Consider the following 21495-nt stretch of genomic DNA (forward strand, 5'->3'; position numbering starts at 1 on the left):
AGTAAAATGCTGGTTGCATTTTAACTTGACGTTTGTGTTTACTCTCCACGGACGACCAAGATTTACGAGACAAACCCCTTTTCTTCCAAGCAAAACATTTAGGCTCTGCTAAAATCTTTGAAACCTTAATGAGAGAATGTGTTTTTGTCTGACGAAACCAAAGCTTAATCCTTCGGGGAAAGTCGCACACAAAAGCAACACCAAGCATTTTCAAAAGATCGCCACGGCGATGACGCCATAATGCCCAGGGGCTGCCTTTCTCCAGTTACTTCCCTCATTTAGAAACTGAATGTCTTCCACTTCAAGTTTGAATTAAGAGGCATACTGAACTTCTGTGTGGGCTTTTTACGACTCTGAGATTATACACTTCACACCTTTGCAGTCTGAATGATTTCTGTCTCTGTTTGAAAATTCAAGCCCACCAGCAGGTGAACACAGATCACTAAATTACACTAAATTCCTGCTTCTCAAAGTGATCAATCATGGAGCGGTTTTAAATTAATTATATGTCTTCATGCTACTTTTTGTGCCTTCATGCTGTCCAGTGAGGCATGTGTAACATTAAACCACCAGGAGGTGAATCTCCCAGAGTTCTTAGTGATTACTGGTGGGAGTAGGAGCAGGGAAATGATCGACTGAGCGTGACGCATCGGCCAGAGGGAGAAAATAGCGATCCTGCTCATTGAGTACGAGCGCTCCACTGCTTTTACAAACACTGACAAATTCTTTTGGTGGCATCAAAAAGAATATTTGGACGGGGAGGGAGAAGGAGAGAAATCCAAGACAATAAATGCATCTCATCTAACAAGTGCATTTGAAAGAAGGGTCAAATATTCTTAATGCCCAATGTTACTTTAGGCTAAGATTTTTGACTCCAACTCCCCAAAGAGGTGGTGATAGACACCGGGAAGGATATATATATATAATTAAATTAGGCTGAGATTTATTTGAAGAGAACTACACTGTAAAATCTGTTTGCTGAATCAAGCTTTTGGTTTGCATAATTTGGCATATAGAGCGGAAAGACAAGGAATCAGTCTGTCAGCCTCGGCCCATAACATCCACAAAGCAGATGCTCACAGACGTTTCTGGCGCAGTGTGCAAAAACAACTTCTAGTTTGAGATATATTATGAAATGAGAAACAAATGTTGCTTTCACTGCTACGTGTGATTAATTTTCTCAGCTAATTCAGATTTTTTGTATGTTAACTGAGGCAGGTTCACACAAAAGGCAGAGTGGAAAATGAGAGGGAAGATTAGGGAGCGACCTTTCAGTCAACTTTTAAATTCCCCTCAAGGGCAAATTTAATATTTTTTTTAAATTGTATTTATTTTCTTACCAATTTGTCAGTTTCACTCGTCAATGTCAATGCATTCATGTGCACAAAACCATCAGATGTTGACCAGTGGTCTGTACAATTCAATGAAATGACAAGATAAACAACAACAACAAAGAACAACGATTTGCACAAAACAATATTTCTAGTTATTTATTTCAGCAGTCATAATTTATTGTTTCTACTCATTTCCGCTGTTTGTGTCTGAGCTCGAGTCATCCTGAGTCTAGAAAAATCCGGAGATTGCAGTTGAAAGATATAGTATGGGTCTGTACCACAAATTGTTTTTTACTGAAAACCTCCAACAACAGTTAGGGCAAACATTACTGCAAACAATGCCAAAATTTCTCTTTAAAATTTCTCCTTAGCTTGTTCTAATGGTGCTGTGTTTTGTAAAGTTGACTCTTTTTGAGCTTTACATCATGCTATGATGTTATTCCCTCATCAAAAACATACATGGAGTGTTGCCTTGATTCTTTCATTCATGTTAGAGAAATCTTTTAATCTCCACGGTAACCATTCAGCTGCGCAAAACGCCTGGTTGGATCTAGCTCCGCCTTCAAGGCACAGCTCCTCCTGGGAGCTGCAGACTTCAAGCTTCCACCTCACAGAGCAGCCATGACTCACACTCAGCTCCTTCAGACTAGCCAGTAGCAATTAGCAAACACCTGGTGGAACTGCACAACTGCTGAGCTTCTTAAATGAGCTGCTTCTCAGAGAAATGCTGGTAAAAATGTTAAAGGGTTAATAGAGAAGCCATGTTGTGATGTCTTCCTAGAGGTGGAATGTCAAAAATAGCCAGAGTTTCTTAAAGAGACAGATTCCAAATTTCCAGGTGTTAAATTATGAAGTGAAATCTCTCTTATGTCATATTTGATATATAGAGCATTTATATAACAACTGACAATAACACAGTTGCTTGATTGTGTTTTAAATGGCACTATGTACCAGAAAAATACACAATACTTCCCCTTTAAAATACACATTTGAAAATAAACAAATAAATATGTTAAACGATTAAATCATCTCCAGCATTGTCAATTTTGATATCCTTTCGTCATGCCAATTTCTGAGGAATAATTTTATTTGAATAGTTTTTGGAGTAGGGTTATTAAACGTCGACTCAGACTCGCGCTCCTTCTCTAGTTTCTGTTCTTGCAGTGGAAGCTGTGTCGGTATATCTTGTTATTTTTGCCCCTTACTATTCCCTCAGAAGGCTGGTCACCCTCTCGCTGACTGGAGAGCCAACACCAGTTTAGTTTACACAGCCCCTCCCCAACTCCAGTTTCTCCCTCCATCAACTGATGGCAGTATATTTCATGCATGCCACATTTGTCAGCGTAATTTCCCTCATCAAACACCTCAGCTAGCAGATGTGCGGTCACAGAAAGTCACAGTTCTGCACTTTGTGGAGCGATTTGTACTATTTCACTCCATAGCTGGGCTCGCTTTGCAACCAAATTATGCACCCTGCTGCGGTTGCACCGTTTGCCAACTCCTGCTTTAATGTCCCCCCCTGCACACCTCAAGGTTCATGCATTTGGATTAGTAAATGGCTGTGGGGCATTTCGAGGTGCAAATCAGAACAATGCGTCATTTCACCGTACCGCTATCAAGCCCCAGAGATGTTGCCAGGCCCTTGATTCATTAAGAGCCCCGTTGCTTCAGCAAGAAAAGCAGAGAAGTGATTTATGTTCAAGGTGTGTTTATTAGTGAGGAAAATTAAATGAAACCTCTAAAGAAAATTACTGCCTCTGTGGAATCTGCTGCACGCTCCACCAGTGACAGAAAGATGGAAAACCAAAAAAAAAAAAAAAATGAAAAAGAAAAAGAAAGAAAAAAAGGCATCCTTTGTGGTGGATAATGTGCACAGACATTTAAAATTGTTTGTTTGTTTGGGTGTTGCTGACATTCTCAAGAATGAGTCAGTCAGTGGTTCATAAAGACTCTTTTCATTGCGCACACTGGGGCAGTGGAGCGGGGCCTGCATGAGTTTTTAAGGCAGAGCCGTACTCGAATGAAAATATAGCATGGAAAGAATTTCCAGAATGAAACTCTGAATAACATTTACCACTGAACAGCAGAATATGCTCTGGAAGACTCCTCTGCTCAGTCTTAGGTTTGTGTGGCTGTTTTGAAATCTAAGCGAAGAATGAAAATCTGAGTCCACGTGGAAGTAGAATGCAAGTCAACGATTTATTAAACTGCACGCATTTTAATCGGGATTTAATAAACACTACAATTGCGGAATACTACAAGGAATAGGGACAACTTTTAGAGCTGTTAAAAACATCTGGAGGTATGTTGCGTATTGCCGTTGATTTACAGCTTCAAGTCTTTAAAGGCGAGTCTCTACCAGCTGGGCGCATCCAGGCTGGAGGTGTTTCCCATTCTTCTTTCCAGAATAGTTCAAGGTAAATCAGATTAAATTTTGAGCAACTGTGAACATTTTCAAGTCTCGCCTTAGATTCTCAATTGGATCTAGCTCTGGACTTTGACTGGGCCGTTTTGACACATGCTTTGCTCTAAAACAGACTGCTCAAGTTTTCTGTTTGCAAGTCCAAATCTGATTTTTAAATTAGGTACAGAAGATGATGAACAAACCCTTTTTATTAAGTTTGCCTTCAAGAAATAGCATCTAAAGCTGTAGCATGAAATTTTTACAAAATGGTTTTTTTTTTTTACATATTTGAGACATAATTTGTGACCAAAAAATAAATAAATAAATAAAAATAAAGCTCCTCTGCATCCTCAGTGAGCTGCTATTGCCATCTGCATGCATCACTCTCGGTCAAAAACAACCAACCAAAACCAGAAGGAGGGTCTTAGCACTGTCAATCATGCTCATGTACCCACTGCTCAATGTGCTGATAGCAGAGAAATAACTTAGTATTTATCTACCGTCATCGGTGGCCATGCTAACTTGCCTGAGCATTCATGACAAGTTCCATTGCAGTGGACCAGATGCAGGGTACCAAAGCGCAAAGGGGAGGGAGTGAGCAGCATATACACACGGATTATTGATAGCAATAAGACCCTCCTCCTGGCTCTTATTGGTTGTTTCTGACAGAGCAGTGTATTTGCCCAGATGACAGCAGGACCGTATAGGGACAGGAATTAGATTTTTTTTTTCCACAGACCGTCTGTCTCATACTGTTATAACACAGTGATAGGTTCAACAAATATGTAAAAAATACATTTTGCTTCATAAAAGTTACAAACTGCAGCTTTCAGGCAGCAAGTCTTTTAGTGAACCTAGCCTGCTGTAATGTTTCAATATAAAGTGTAATGAAAAATGTAATTGTGATTTTGAGGTAAATGTGAATAACTTCGCTACTTGTTATGTCCCACATAAACTTAAATAAACTATGTTATATTTTTTCTTTCACATTATAATAATCCTCTATGTTGTACTGGATAAATAGATGTTTCTGGTTATTGTTTATGGGTGATCCAGGAGTTTTAAATGCAGTATGTTCTTTATATTACATAATGTTCATCATTATGCTACTTTTTTGCAGAGGAGTTTTTCATTCAGCATAGGTGACCTGAAAGTCACAGAGAACTCTGCATTGCCGGTGTTTTAATCCACGGCTTTCCTGTGCTCTCACAGCAGCCAGCTGGTGTGGGGTTTCCAGCAGCTGGGTGAGGGTCATCTGCTGCCTCCTTCAGTCCTCTCTGAAAGAAGATAGTCAAGTTGAGACCCTCCATGAGGCCCTGAGGACTCCACTACTGAGATGTCCTTGTTTGAAAAGTCAGCCTGAATGAGCAGCGGAGGCCCCTGTGCCACACTGGCAACAGGTCAGTGCAGCGCCGGAGCGAAGGAGAATGTCTGGCAAGTCCCTTGGAACGTCTTGACACCATGTGGGAACACAGGATATTGTCAATATGGAGGAAATGTGTCCGACTGAGACAGTGGGAGGAAATAAAATACACGAGCTGAAAAGCAAATGTTTTCAGTTCGGGCGGCTCGCACCCGACACACCCTGTCTGCGCCGAGGCCATGAAGCGGCGGTCCCACTCAGAAAAGAGCAGGACTAGGTAAAGCTCCTCACCTACAGCCACGGAGGAAGTGGGAGGCTTTAGGAAAGGCCCCGATAGTGTCTTGATTGGACCTTTTCATCAGTCTCACTGATCTAGTGTTTCTTGATCTGGGGAAGGAGCGGGGTAAAATGGTCTCCTCGTGTTTTGCCTGGCCACACAGACGGTGGAAAATAGCTCTGTAGTGGGTTTTGCTTGGCCGACCCGTGCTGTTTTATTTGGAGTCCACCTCTAAAGGATGAGTAGGCCAGCTTGACTGGAGCGGGCCCAAGGCTACAGGAGATCACGCAGGCGCTGGAATCCATGTGGAAGATGCATGAACAGCAGCCAGTGTTTAACCCCTGCAGCATGAAGCCTAACGTTTAGAGCTTCACACTCTGAAAGGTTAAATTAATTATGCCAGGTGAAGGCAGGAATAAGTGATGATGAAAACGAACCCACAACACTATCTTTTAATCTTTATGGAAATGTTTGTGAAAACAGTGATGTTTTCAGTTTGGATTCAAAGGAAGCAAATATTTCTGCACAGCTCCAGTTTTCAGAGAATTGATTCCAGAGTTGTGGAGCATAGAGACTAAATCCTGCCTGGTTCTCGTCCTCTGGAGACTGATAGAGTTGGTCTCTGATTAACTGAAGGATCTACGTGGTTCGTACCGGATCATCAACTTTAAAATACATTTAGGCCCACAATCATTTGAGGCCTTACAGATCCTCTACTAGAATTTAAATTGTATCCTTTTACAAATAGGGAGTGACTCCACATAATGTGATTCATTATATCAATAATATATTCCTATTCCTAATGTTGGTCAGGACTGTGGCAGCAGCATTAATCTGTTTCAATTACCTAGTTCATTTTAGACACCATGGGTATAAAGTAGCCTAGTGAAAATAAAAGCATGTGCCAGTTTTCTGAGTCGTGTTTTGACAGGAAACTATTAGTTCTTGCACTTTTGTGTGTGTGTGTGTGTGTGTGTGTGTGTGTGTGTGTGTGTGTGTGTGTGTGTGTGTGTGTGTGTGTAATAAATGTCTATAATCACATGTAGGTTTTTTTTTTTGGGATGTTTGGGAGTCTTTTGCTTCTTCAGGTCTGGTTAAGTGCCAGTTTTTAAAAAGTTGTATGTCAAAGGCTCAGATATAGTAAGATATGTTGTAGTATTCAATAATCAAACAATATCTGAACCAGTTTAGTACAATTCCAGAAAACCCCATAAAACTTTTCCAGTTTATGTTATTATTATTATTATTATTATTATTATTATTATTATTATTATTTTGACTTGAAGTTTTTTTTTTCTTTTTAAAATTGTCAAAAATAATTTGGTGTAAAAAGATCAACATTACTTTCACATCTTAAAAGTAATATTCTGAGGTAAAAAGTCCATCTGAAGGACTGTCTGTAGTGTGCATCCTGTCTCCGCCTTGGTGAAATCTGGGACAGACTTCATCTTTCTTAAACTGTTTTGACTTTGTGCTGTAAAGCCTCATGATTTCACTTGATCTCGCTGGTAAAAATTCTTGGCATAAGGTGGCACCTTGGGTTTTACCCACATCAAAGTCTGATATTAGTGCTTCATTAGCACTTTGTAATTAATGTGTCAATTTTAAGCTGCAATAAATCCATTGCTCTCCATGGGCTGTCAAAAAAGCTGCGTAGAAAATGCTGTGTTCCTGCTGTCTGGCCTCATTACCAGAATAAAGGCAGGGACATTTTGGCAGCAGGGATGCAATTACACCACAGCAGGGCTGTCCATCAGGATCCCAACATGTAACATGCTGGCTCTAATTTCCTCTCTTTGCTTTCTCAGCTTGTAAATTTCCTATAGTTTATATAGTTTTGGCATGAAGTTGTGTCAGAGAAATGTATTCCTATTTAATCGAAGTGCCTTCCCTCCCAACTCCACTAATTTTATCATTTTATTTTTCACCTGATTTATGGGGTTTGAAGTCCCGTTAGTAGCAGCTTATAAATAAGAATGAATTATTTTAAATTTAATGAGCCATCAATCAATATCTTGCAAAGCTATTCATAATAATAAGCATTCATAAGCATAAGGGTAAATATTTCCGTATGTTGTCATGTTACAGTCATATAGTTCTGTGTATTTTACTGGGATTTTTTTTTTTTTTAATGACCGGTCAACACAAATCGTTGCATTAAATGAAGTAAAAGATTTTTTTTTTGCAAAACTTCTTTACCTGAATGTTGTGCCATGCATTTATCTTCATGTTCTATAAAACTACAGGTACCTTTTGCTGCAGTTAAAGCTGAAAATGTTAAACGGTGAGTTTGTGTCAGATTTGACTTTGTGGAGACTGAAACGCATCCTAATTTTTCTTTTTTTTTTTCTTTTTTTGGCATAAACACCTCAAGCTCAGTCAGAATGGAGAAAGACGGGACGTGAACAACACTTTTCAAGTCTTGCCAGATGTGGGTTTTTAACTGGACCATTTTACTAAATGATTATGCTTTTGATCTAAACCATTACATTTGACCCCTGAATTGATATTTACTTTTCTACAGCCTCCAGCAGGTTTTCTTCCAAGATTGGCCTGGATTTTATGTGATATCTTCTGTTGCTTAATAATTCTGTACATTAAATGGCTTGATGAACATTTGTTGCAGATTTTTAAGCTGTGTCAAGTGAGAAATGTATCCAGAATTTGGCAATAGGAACATCTCTGATGCTGTTTTGCCTGGAGGTGGATTTACAACGCTGAGACTCTGGGAGCTTTTCTATGATGAAGCTAGAAAGCATTTAAAGAATAAATGCACTTTAAAACGCATTTCAAAAATTTCCTGGACAAAGCTAAAAGTGAAGCTCACCTTTTCAGCTCTAAGGCAACGTTACATATTCAGGTTTATACCATACAAACGCAATCATTTCACAGCAGCAGAAACCTTAATCCTGCCACTCCATGTTACTGTCAATGATACATTGATGACTGTATTTCTATAGGCAGATGCTAATAAAATTAAGGGTGTTGGAAAATTAAATTGGGTATTCAGAGTTGTAGAGGCACTGGCTTTGCCAATCTCAATATAAAAACTGTAAAACTGTTACAACCTGAGAAGTGTTTGTGCTGGCAGCTCGACCGAGTTAAAAAAAAAGAAAAGTGCCCTATGGGACGGGCTGTGATGTGCCCACATTTCATTTGTGCCTCTGTAAAAAGTTCTGTGTGAAATCCAGTAACTATACCGATGAGACGCATTTTTAAAAAATGACATAAATTCACTTTTGATCACAGTGAGTGTGACAATTGCCAAGAAGTTGCAAAAAAATTAAAAAAGAAAAAGAAAACCTAACTCCCTAACTGCTCGCTCTTATTGGTTTTCCATCAGAGAGACATTTTAGGCTCATGTCCAATGCCCTCGCCGCCATCTGCATGGCATCACGTATTTCTGAGTTCATGCCTGTGTTCAAGAGAAAGCATTTCTTTGGTTTCTGCATAAAAGATGAATTTCAAACTAGGACAGGCTCTGGGCTCGATTAAGACATACTTATGGGTAATGCCAGACTTACAGCAAACCTCTGCTGGAAGAGAAGTTTTGGTTGGTGGATGTAATCTGGAGATTCCTCAGCTTCATTTTAACCTGATCTGATCCCCTTTAGGCACAGGTCAAGACAACAGTGGCTATAAAACCATAGACTCACAGGAGCTCATTTTTTATTTGTTTAGTTCCTCTTAATGAGATATTTCACTGCATGTTGAGATAAATAGAGGGAACTGGCTGGATAAAAAGAAAATCATTTGGCGGAAAAGAGTTTCTGTTGGGGATTTCTTCTTGTGTGAGGATAACTTTCTTACTTCCTAACTCACTGGAAGCTGGGAAGTGTGCCAGAAATGCTAAAAGTAAAGTAATCAGGAGAATTTAATCCCTACTGCAAACAGGACAAAGACCGAAAGAGATTAAAGTCTGTTTTGAAAAATAACATTTCTGGATGGGGACAATAATTCCACTTACTTAGATTGTTTATATTTGGAGATGTGAGGTTCACTCTGAGGTTGGACGTGAAATGTAATCTTTTATGTTTTTAGTTTGTATCGTTTCACACAGTAGCCGCTTCCCGTGGATTTTGTATGGCCAGAAATAATTTATAGTGATATTCTGGGGCAGCGATGAAAGGGCCTCTGTTTTTCCACCTTTACATACCCTAGACTCAGGAACTCAGTGAAGCTTTGAGAGAAAAGTGCTGAGATGATTTAAAAGATAAGACAGAGTTTTGGTATGCGTCTGTCATTTTCCACATTCATTCATTTCTCTAATTTTGACTCTTAGGGATAGATAGCATGGCAGTGTAATGTAATCCCTAGTATTTTGATGTGAGCTTTCTTTTACCCTTACTAAACTATCTACCACTCACTTTACATGTGTAACCCATTGGAGTCCAGCCAATAGTAGATGTGGAATCATTCATAAGGAAACAAAGTATCCGTGAATATGTTTTTGAATATTAATGAATATCGGGGTATCTCAGTTTCTTGTTCTTTGGCAAATAAATGATGGATTTGTTGTTTTGTTTTCGAAACATTCAAATTTGTTTTAAACAAGGCTGTTCCATAGTGCAATTTTCAGAACTCTAGAACCACCTACTTTTCATCCCTCTCAGAAGAGTATGCTGCGTGGATTTGGAGAAAGAGCAATAGGAGTGAAGAAAAAACAAAACAAACCATTGAAGAGTAATACCGCCCTCTGCTGTCCACCAGCTGCCTAACAGCTTTCCCAACCTTACATCCGTTCACATCTTTTTACCTTTACCATCCTGTATTCACCTGACGCCGGCAGGATGTATATCTCAATAAAAACGTTATCACTGCATTGCAACGTTACAACAGTATCGCTAGGTGGCGTAAATACATCTGTAAAGAGCATTGAAAGGACTCCGTTGCCATGGTGATGACGCTTATCAACGCAAAACGGTCGCATACTAAGGGCATCCGCTACTTGCGCAGTTTATATTATTTAAGGTTAGTAATCGCTGTTTTTTCCCCCTTCTTTCTAATATACGTCTTTGAAAATTCATAAATGTATTTGTAATGAATATTACAAACTGGAAGATAAAAATAGAGTATAAATGTTGAGTATGTTGTCAGTATTTCCTCTGGCTTCCCATGGTGCATCGCTTTATTTTGTCTAGTAGCTCAGGGAGATCTGACAGGAACACAGCCGACCGAGGCAAGCCGCTGGCAGCATCACCGACATGTCCTGCAAGGTGGAGTGCGCTTAGCCGCTGCGGCTAGCCCGTTCGACCACTATTCATTGCGCTTTAGCAGCTTCTTGACGGCCACGTATTTTTAGCTGAAAGGTAAGCCGACATAAATATTTGCCGTTAATGTTGGGCTGCCGGTTTCGGCGTCCTTAGCTTTCTAGCTAGGCTACATCAATAAAGGCGTAGTAGCTTAATAATTCACCTGCTCCAACAGAGAAATTATTGCAGTAATTAAAACGTGACGATTAAACTGCGAAAATACTGTCAGTATGAGCTTGTTCTGCGCGTTTTATGGTTCAGACTTAGTTTTATGCCGTAATGAGTGTTTGAAGTATTTTAAATATTCTTGTCTCAGTCAATTCATTCATGCGCAATGGTGCAAAGCGTCAATAAATACCATGGGTTATGCCCTATTTTGTGGGTGGTGTCGCATTTTCAGAAACACCCAGAAAGCCAGTAAGCGTTTTTCATGATCGGCATTTTCGTTTTTGAGTACAGCAATTGTTGCAAGGGAAGATTTGTTGCTTCTGGCTCGTAACTAGCCTGTTTGCGGTTCCTTACACTGGACAGCTCCTCCCTGAGTCGCAACACAACACAACACAACACAACACTGGCTGCAAGGACACCCTTTGTGATGACCCCACCAAATGCGGCGATGACATCTTTGTATTGTTATGAAGCAGCACGGCTAGGATTTGTCGAGCTTTGATACATTATTTGATAACGAGAGTGAATGTCATAGCCTGACTGTTGCTTATTGAAAGTTTACGACTCTGCTTGAGGGAAGCAACGATCCCCCGGCTGTTGCTGTCAGGAGCAGCAGAGGTATTGTATTCAGGGTGCTGTCCGCAATGCAGGTGCTGAAATCTAAAGTATCAGGGATGCCTGCCGACCTCCTGCCAGATATTTATACTATCTTAGAAATAAAAGCAGTAATTGTTAGTGGGAATACTCTTTCCTCTTGTAAAATTATTATTATTGCTGCTGTAAAGGTCTGGTGTTAGGAACATGAGCAGGGCCGGCCCTAAATTTAACGGGGCCCAAATCCGAATTTGATTTGTAACCCCAAATCCAGGAAGTTAAAAAGGGCAGATGGATGGATTGGTTGAATATAGATAGAACTGGGTTGCAGGTTGATTCTGCATGAAATTTAAGTCCAGTGCACACACTAGCCAAATTAAAATTGAATTGTTAACATAACTTTAATATTGCAAATGTATTTGTGTGTATTATTACTTCAATTTAAAATGAATTCATATAAATTATTATCAAATATTATTTTAAACTTATCTATAAATTTGATGTATTGAGATCTACGTACTGCGTAAGAAGTGAAACATTCTTGAGAGCCCCTGCTGGCCTTGAAGTCATAATGAACTTCTTATTACTGGTTCACACTGCAAGTCTTTTAAAATTATGGTATAGCAGGTTTGGTCCTACAGTGTGTGATGTCCAGCCACACGGCAGGAACAACACACCACACATTTCACTCCTGAACATTCAGATAGATGGGAAATCTCACAAAACTCTGCGAGATCAAACATGAGTTCAGAGCTAACAAACATGGCCATCTAGGACTACGCAAAGGCGATGGTTTCTGAAATATTTTTTAACAGAGAAAATAAAACAAAAAGACAGTTCTTCTCCAGGTTTTTATCACCTTGCTTTCTGATTGGCATAAAAATCTTGCAGTGTGAACAAGGCAATAGTTTGCTTATGCCTTGGACCAGATTTGAACAGAAACCTTTGTAGGTTTTCCAAAAATACAAAGCTAATTACAGATACATCAGAACAGGAGAATCAGTATATTTCCCAGTGAAATCTGGTAGAGTGCAAAAACTTAATGTACAATAACGCATTGTTGAGCTTGATTACAGGAAGTTGCTACTAAGAGCTTGTATTGGCTTAGCTACTTCCTAATGTTTCATCCTGCTGTGATTCATGTATTGTTTATCATTTAGACTCTCTTTTTTTGGGAAAATATTGATTAACACAGGCAGCACCAGCTCCAGGTATCAAATTATAACAAGGTCTTACAAAGTCACTGTTCCAAATTGGCAAATATCTACCTGCATATTGTTCATGCTTCTTAAAGGCATTTTTTGAGATGCCAGAAAAAGCAGAAAAGTGCTTTAAAGAGTGAATAAATACGAGTTACAACAACAACATTTACTTTCCCTTTGGGCTCAGTAAAGTATTTTTGAAATTGAATTTGTTTCTGTGTGCTGCTGGTCAGCTGGCTGAAAAAAAGTCTACAACAATTACCCTCGTTCACAAGAAAAACATTAGCTGTTTGGAAATATTTATGATCACAAATAGCAGACACGGTAATGCTGTGAAGCCTAAAGAAGCAACACCCCTTAGTAGTATTGCTTCAAAGTTTAGCCAGTGTTTATTCAATACTTTTGCAAATATCTGTGTAAAAGTCAAACTAACAATGAATGTTTAGCACTTAGATTTTGTTATGCTTTGTATTTATGTGCAGACAGTGCATTAGATTTGAAAATGTTACAGTAGGAGACTTGTGTTGGCTTAGGATAGTATCTCCTTCTTAATGTCTCGTGCTGCTGCAGCTCATGTATAATTCATCATTCTTCATCTCAGTTTGAAAAAGCAATACAGATGGGTGTATTTGTGCATAAAAAACAAAAATCAAAGGAGACCCAAACATCCATCCATCCATCCATTTTCTGAACACCCTTGTCCCTTAGTGGGGTTGGGAGGGTTGCTGGTGCCTATCTCCAGCTAACGTTCCGGGCGAGAGGCGGGGTACATCCTGGACAGGTCGCCAGCCTGTCGCAGGGCAAGGAGACCCAAACATGACATTTGATTAACTTTATTGAGAGGATTAAATTAATCTTAATCCTCTTTTTATATCCACCATTCTGCAGTATGTTGCATGAGCCGTGTTGATAGTGAAGTTGTCTGAGGTCATGTCTTTGCGAGCGGAAAGCTTTCTGAGCTATTCTAGGAAAGAGCTGGGATGAGAGATATGCTTGCAGCGCAGGGTTTACCGGAAGGACTTCACATTACTCATCAATAATAGATTATCCCCTCAGCCTTTATGACACACCGCTGGCTGCGTTTGTTCTAAACAGTCTGGGTTTTTGGTGCTGGCACCGCCTCTTACTTTTCCCCATGAAAATGAAAACGTTTGCGCATCCGCTGAAACAAGGAAGCCTGCTCAGTCAGGTGTCTTAGAATGAATTATTCATGTTGGTGAGATGGTGATGTAAGAGTGAGAAGGTCTGGGATATTTAATTGAAGCTCGTTCCTGTATGCAGAGAGAGGGCGTGGAGGGGTGGGGAGTATACAGGGATCAATGTGCTGTTATCTCTTAGTCTGATGTTGGTGTCTCTCAGAGGGTAGAGATTGTTAGACCGAGTGATTATGTCTCTTGTGGTCTGGAGGGTGGGGCATGACAAGGAAGGAAGATGAGTTTTTTTTTTTTTTCCCCCCTGTTTTTCCCTGCAGGCTGACCTGCCGCAAACAGTGTGAGCATCGTATGTATCAGTGTATGAAGCTTCGGTGTCTTTGGTAGTCATGTATAGATACTGGATCAGATATTTCATCTAATGCTGAGCATGAATCTCAGTTTGTTAAAAAATATCTCCCAAGTAGGGCTGCATAATGGATCTCAAACAGACCATCATCCAAATAAGTCGCAAAGGACTGCTTGGTATGCAGAATTTGTTGGCTAATATATTGTTGTAAATTCACACTTTGCATGCTGATATGATACTCAGCCTGTTGGATGGAGTCACTGCAGTAGATGCTCTCATCTGACAGATTCTTAGGGGTGAGCATGTATCGTATCATTTATCATGATACATTTCTTTGAAAGTTCTTGTCGTCATTTTATCATAGTTACGATATTGCCTCAAAATATTGGGATTTCTTTCAGTTTTATAAAGATGTACATAAACATTCTAAAATAAATGTCATTTTTATTGCCGTAGCATGATGTCACACTGTTTTACTCACATAAAACAAAAGGATGTTCCAATATGCTGTGGAGCTTCTTGATGCCCTCGTGGTTTGTAGGATGAACTGACAAAGTCTGTGTGTGCTGGACGGCTTGACATTTTCTGTCTTTGTGGGTTTAAGGTTCCAGGGGTGGTGGGAATCCAAACAGATATCGCCATGGCCTCAGCAAACGTAACTCTGGAGAATCAGCTGCACAGTGCTCAGAAAAACCTGCTTTTTCTGCAGCAGGACCATGCTAACACACTAAAGGGGCTTCACGCAGAGATCCGTCGACTACAGCAGCAATGCACGGGTGAGCGCATACATAATCAGCTTCTTGGTTCTCTGGTAAGTCAGTATATTTCAGAGAATTTCAAACGCATGAAAGCTGAACTATCATGGCGGCAAAAAATGATCTAATGACCAAAACAAAGCACAACGTTCTCAATCCTCAAAGCTTAGTTTGTGGGAGCAATTTGTTAGACAGGTGCTTTGTTCCATGTTTCAGCCTCATCTTTCTTTTTCACAGATTTGACATATGAGCTCACTGTGAGAAGCTCCGATCCATCAGGTAAGCCACTATTGCCCTGCATTATGCAGTTATTGCTAAAAAAAAAAAAAAAAAGAAATTAGAACACTGGAAGGACTTTTGTTAAATTACAGTAGTTAATATAACAAAAAACATGCACGTCTTTACTAGCTGAAATGAAATCATTAATAATCATGGATTATATTTTATCTCATGCCACTAAACATCCATCAACAATTTCATCCTAATCCACTTCATTTGCTATTGCCTCTCCTCTTTAAATCTGTGTCTGAGATTCTCTGCTCTTTTGTCCTGCTCTGCGTCTTTAAACTCCTTTAGGGTGTGGGGCTGTAGCATTATTTGAGATGCTAATTTAAAATGCTGAGCTACTACTCCCAGCTGTAAAAACAATATCCTATTGTCACGGTTACCCACATTCACAACTTGTCTGAAAGTTAAACACAAAACAAGTAAAAACAAAAATTTTTGTAACTGCACAGCATCCAAAACCAGTTAATCCACATATTGGAAGTGTCAAATTTAGCTAAGGACTTAGCATTTTATAAGGAATAGTGTAGTCATGCTAGCTATACTCATCTGTGCTAATGGCTAATTTAAGACGTCAAAGAGAGTTTAATTGCCTCTGCTCCAACTCTGAACAATTAATAATCATACATATCAGGAAGGCCAGAAAAAAAAAAGCTTGCATGTTCTTATCCCTGCTTATAGTCCAAGAGAAAGTGTGATTAGCTAAGATGGTTTTCAGTGGATCAAAGCTTTTTGAAAAACTGGAGATTGTGAAATCTGAAGCAAAATGTCAGTTGCTATTAACAACATTCTGTTTCAAAAATAATTCAGTAATCACTTTCATGTAAAAAAAAAAGTCTGATAAGTTCATGTGCGATTTCAAAATGTTGTGATGGCATCTACGGGAGTGCTCCACTTTCCAACAGCAGCTACAGAGCAAACTCTGCACCAGAGAGAGCTGTAAATGAATGTCACCTGCTAAAATAGCTTTCTCTGCCAGCTCTCTTCCCTGGTAAAACCTTAACCAGGAAGCACTGCTCCGTCTGTCTGACTCACTGCTGTTGATTGCAGCTCCCCCAGCTGCCGCTTCCCTCTAAACCATGATGCCATGAAGTCACATCCTCGTCTGATTCACACTCTGCTGGTAAAGATGTCTTGAGTATGAAGGGTGCCATGTGAGATCACGGTGGGACGATGTAGGCTTTTTGACAGAGCTGTGTTAGCTCAACGTTGCTAAAGCCTCCAATATGACTCACCATCATGTTAGTGTGGGACATCTCTTAGATTGGAGTGCAGGAAATGAGATTATCTGTTGCAGCACTAATGCACAGTGTCCAACCTGCTCACTGCAGCTGCGCCAACTGGGCTTGACAAGCACCAGCCCCCCCAGGAAGGAAATATGATACTCTTGTTTCCAACCATTCAATTTTTAAATGGGTGACTGAGATCAGGAAATGAGAAGTGAGGTGCAAGTTTCTAAACATTTGAATATAAACAACAGTAATTTCAGCCTCTCCAGGACGTTATGTTTTTTTTTTGTTTTTGTTTTTGTGATTGTTGTGCCCTAAAATCACAGAATTTTTGGCACCTTTTTCAAAAAGTTGTGGTCGTAGTTGCAATTGTTTTAAGTTTCATTTATTTAAACATTTTACTGGCTCTAGTGGCCTTTATTTGACAGGAAAGTGGGTAATGAGAGAAGGGGGAAGACATGCAGCAAAGGTCGCCGAGGCTGGGAACTGAACCTGCGACAGCTGCATCGAGGACTAAGGCCTCCATATGGGGGGTCGTGCTTGACCCCTGCGCCACCACAGCACACCCTTAAGTTTTAGTTTTACTATAACGCGGTCTGATAAAAAAGCTGAAATTGTTGCACATACCTTCCATTTCTGTCTCTTTTTATTTTAAATCAAGTTATAATCTCTCCTTACCTGAGAAAACTCTGCATCATCGTCCCCCTGCTGACCTCTGCTCTAATGTCTCCTCTCTGGCTCTTTGCTCTTTCTGTTGTGACAATAATGATTTCCTTTAAATATATGGAAACAGTGAGCACAACTTATGAACAGAAATTAAAGAGGCTTGGGTTTATTCCTGGGATTAACTAACTAGCAAGGATGTAAAACAGTAAACAAAGACATTAGTGTTCTTGTAAACAAGCTTCATGTGATAAACTAGTATGGATTACCACCATTTAGCTAACATTATCTGGATGCAGCATCATTACTCAACTTCCTCGGTTTGTTTGGAGGAAAACTGGAAAGTTGTTTTGCCTTTTAGCTCTGGCTAGTTGCTGGACATGACACAGACCGTGTAGCTCAGCGTCGGTCTTCCCTCAGTGATTAGACCCACAGGTGTAACCGGCGTCATCATGCGCATGCTCATGATGCATTTAAAGACGGTTCGGAAAATCACATTGCCATAACAACTGACTAAACAGTGGTAGCGACTGAAAAAGTGCGCGGGACAGAGGACACAAATACAAGAAAAGTGGGGGATATGTCCCACGTGCTACCAATGACTGTATACACAGTATAAGAAAATCTTATACAAAATGGTTTCTGCAAAAAAAAAAAAAAAAAAGGCGAATGTTACCCTTTTGCGTCACAGCTTTTATCTTACAGGTTGTGAAACAAGGGGTTAAATTAGAAGGGGATGGAAGGGATTTGTAAAAATTCAGCCCTGTTGCAGTGATGTTTTTTTTTCAGAAAAGGAAAGAAAGAAAGAAAAACTTTAAGATGATTGGTCAGATTTTGCGGAAACGTTATGATAATTTGTAAAAAATTCCAAGTCTACGCAAAATAGACTTGGAAAAAGCCAAGCAGAAAATTTGCGAACGATGACTGAATTTGCATTAGAAGTTGACTGTAATTTGCTGCACAGTCAGTTGGCTGCAGTGAGGTGTTGCAGAGTCAGGTAGGAGCTGCAGTGATGGAGATGAGAGCCCATAAAAGCTGTAATGTGAGACCGGAGCTCTCTGACCACTGCAAACGACTCTCCAAAGGATCCTGCTGTCTCTCTCTGTGCTGACAGACTGTCTGAGCTGAATGCCTGAGTGTGTAGTCTAATGTGTGTGTGTTTTTTTCTTTTTCGTCTTATCTATGTCTTACTTATACCACACATTTAACAGCTGTGATGTTCCTCATTACTGTGTGTTCAGACAGCAGCGAGGAACGATGCAGGGAGCTGCAAAGGAGGTGTGAGGAGCTGGAGGCCCAACTTAAAAAGAAGGAGGAGGAGAACACAGAGCTGCTCCGGGACTTGGAGCAAAAGAACGCCATGATTTCTGTCCTGGAAAACACCATCAAAGAGCGGGAGAAGAAGTACCTGGAGGAGCTTAAGATGAAGAGCCACAAGCTGGCCGTGTTATCTGGGGAGCTGGAGCAGAGGGCAAGCACCATCGCTTACCTCACCTCGCAGCTTCACGCCACAAAGAAGAAGCTTTTGGCTGGAAGTTCCTCCGAGGCGAGTCCCAACGTCAGCCCCATCAGCTCCTACAAGCCGACGCCTCCCCCCGCCAAGGACAGGCAGCCTGAAACCCCGCGTCGCCGGATGAAGAAGAGCCTCTCCCAGCCTCTTCACCCGGAGCTAACGGAAGTGTATCGCCTGGGCCCGGACGGCAGGCGGATTGTCCTGCGAGAGCCGGTCGACGCCATGCCGGACCCGACGCCGTTCTTGCAGGCGGGCCGGGAGTCTCCCGACGCGCAGCAGGTAGTGCGTGAGCGCCCCGCAGTCATCCCTCCTATCGTCTCCGACCGCTCCCCCATTCCTCCCCTGGGCGCCGTGGCCAGCCCCCGACACAGCCCAGCTCGGGAGCGCCAGCACAGGGCCCACGTGGGTGTGGCGCACCGCATCCCGCATGGCACCCCTCCCCTCGCCCCGCCGCAGGCCGAGCTGGAGACGCTGGCTGTGGACCAGGTCAACGAGGACAAGGTTCTGCAGAAGCGCTCAGAAGCCGATAGGACAGTTTAACACTGCAATGCTGCACCTGCGCATTAACACAGATGCACATCTAGGGCCAGATGCATAAAACTCTGGTTTTATGACTAAAAGGAGCGTGAGCACAAAGGCAAAAATGTGTTTATTATGCATTCTGTTTGCCAGATTTATATAGAGTGCCTTGCAGAGGTATTCATACAGCTTGAACTTTTTCAGATTTGATCACGTCATAACCGCTAACGTCAGTGTGTTTTAGGTGATTTTCTGCTGCTAACACAGTGCATAACTTTAAAAAGGGAAGGAAAATGATACATGGCTTTTTAAAAGTGTTTTATAAACAATCTGAATAATGTGGTTAATACTCATATCAGTTTCCCATGCTCTCATACTTTGCTCAACCTTACGCTTCATTTTTAAGTCTTTAGCAGCTTTTAACAGGTTCAGTTCCTAATCACCCACCACCATGTTTTACTGTTGAAGTGGTGTGTTCAGGTTGTTCTGGTTTTCTGCAATACATCGGTGTTTTTGCATGTCTAAAGTTCAGTTTTGGTCTGTTTTGTCACCTTCCTGCTACAAAATGAATTAATATTGAATATTTTTAATGAAATTAATTTGCACATGGTGAACTCTGCTTGGTCTGGATTTGATTTAGGGGTGTCCGAGTATAGAGAGCCAAATACAAATGCATGTAACGTTTTTGTTGTTTGTAACATTTCATAAACCGACTATCATTTTCCTTCCCCCGCACAATGGAGCAGAAATTTCTGTTGACCTATTGCATAAAATTCAATCAAATGCACTGAAGTTTGTGATTTTAATGTAAAATGTAAAAAAAAAAAAAGAAGAAGAAGAAGTTCAAGGCATATGAATACCTTTATCAGGCACTGCAGGATGTGCTTCTGTCAGTACATTCAAATCATTTTGAAATTTTACACTCATGCACTTCCGTCATACTTTAACCCCATTTCTGGCTTAAAGTATGGAGGAAACATGCTTAGTCTCGGCTGTGAACCCATGAACACAACAAAGCCTGAATTTAAATCTGTTACATATGCAACTCCACTTTCTAAGTTCAAAGCAACAAACCTCAATGGAAGGAAAATAGAAACAGTATTGCACACGTGGGGCTTTAAAGCACACGAGCTGACATATCATCCTCCGCAAAAAGCTAAAGCAGCAAATAATGGTTCTATTAAAGTCTGACCAAGGTCTTCCAACTCCTCCAGATGAGCCTGCTTGTTTCATTTTACCTCAACTTCTGTTTGTGTGGTTTTAGTTTAATATCGCTCACACTAGCACATTGCTCTTACATCCATACAAATCCAATGTGTAGAGAAGGGCACATGCATTGTGTTTGGTTTATGCATTATTTATGCATCTGACCCTAGTATAAACACACTTACTTACACTGCAAGAACAGCGAAGAGCCTGAACCACTGTGCAGCCTGCTTTTTACGCAACACGGCAGTATAAACAAACGCGTTATTTCGTGGTACTCCATGAGGACCTTTACGTTTTCTTCTTCTACGGTAGAAATGGACTACTGTCAAGCACGCCAAATGAGTTTTATTAATCTCCCCAATGAGTTTTTTTTGTTTGTTTGTTTTTTTTGTACTATTCACATCTTGACCTTTTTGCTTCGACCTGTCGGATCTGTTTTATGTGGTGCAAACAACCAAGTCTCAGCCAAATATCTGCGTCAGTGCCTGCTTAACCGGCCTAGTCGTGCTCAAGCTGTGAAACGTAGTCATGGCTAGAAGTTACCTTTACATATCTGGAGTACAGAGGAGGTAGCAGCAGTCCATATAGCAAGACGTCAGCAGCAGCTTCGTAGGATAGAGGTGACGTAATCACACTGCTGCTCCTTAAATATCTTTTTTTTTAAATTTGGTATCTGTATACTCACGTGACCGTAGGTAGAAGCTGCGATGTGTGTAACTGAAATGTGCCGGTTATCGAGTTGAAGCTTTTCCTTTGCTTCGTAGAAGGAAGCAGCACTGGACATATTTTAATGCAATATGGATATTTATATATATATATGTAAGCAGGGAGTGTTTCTGCCTGTGTGTGAGCGAGGAGGAGAGCGCAAGCGTGTCTGAGGAAAGATGACGGAGGATTTCGTTTAGGTTTGAACAATATTCATTAATGCTTTTTGTCGTACAAGGGCATTTTTAAAACACTGCTGGATATTGTGATATTACCAACTGTACTTTTTAAAAGGCTGTCAATTTGTATTGTTTTTTTTTATTATTGTTTATTAATGACCCAACAGGAAAAAGGAAAAAAAAAGAAAAACAATCCTGATGCACTCTGTACCTGTCACACCACCAAAATAATGGTAATTAAATATCTTAATAGCCTGCTTTTCACAATAAAATCACTTGTCATTAAAGAATACAAATCATTATATTACTACCATGCTTTTATTTTTTTTTTCGTTTGGTTACTT

General features: G+C 40.5%; 1 protein-coding gene across 2 annotated transcripts; it reads left to right on the forward strand.

The window, feature by feature from the left end:
- Positions 1-10208: 10208 nt before the first annotated feature.
- Positions 10209-19942, forward strand: ccdc92 (coiled-coil domain containing 92). 2 transcript variants are annotated; one of them, XM_007567138.2, is made up of 5 exons: positions 10209-10349; positions 10520-10687; positions 14699-14870; positions 15087-15128; positions 18268-19942. In XM_007567138.2, the coding sequence occupies exons 3-5, from the start codon at positions 14735-14737 to the stop codon at positions 19077-19079; spliced, it is 990 nt and encodes a 329-aa protein (XP_007567200.1). In that variant the 5' UTR covers positions 10209-10349; positions 10520-10687; positions 14699-14734; the 3' UTR covers positions 19080-19942. The 2 variants fall into 2 exon arrangements, with proteins under 2 accessions (XP_007567200.1, XP_016534690.1); XM_016679204.1 differs by having other exon boundaries at positions 10523-10687.
- Positions 19943-21495: the final 1553 nt, after the last annotated feature.

Source organism: Poecilia formosa, unplaced genomic scaffold, assembly GCF_000485575.1.
Source record: "Poecilia formosa unplaced genomic scaffold, Poecilia_formosa-5.1.2 Scaffold204, whole genome shotgun sequence".
NCBI lineage: Eukaryota > Metazoa > Chordata > Actinopteri > Cyprinodontiformes > Poeciliidae > Poecilia > Poecilia formosa.

Bases quoted from the DNA above. Each gene is read 5' to 3' on its own strand.
- ccdc92 (XM_007567138.2), top strand. From the start codon at position 14,735: ATGGCCTCAGCAAACGTAACTCTGGAGAATCAGCTGCACAGTGCTCAG. The intron at 14,871-15,086 runs GTGAGCGCATAC...TCTTTTTCACAG, and splicing joins ACTACAGCAGCAATGCACGG to ATTTGACATATGAGCTCACT. The intron at 15,129-18,267 runs GTAAGCCACTAT...CTGTGTGTTCAG, and splicing joins GAGAAGCTCCGATCCATCAG to ACAGCAGCGAGGAACGATGC.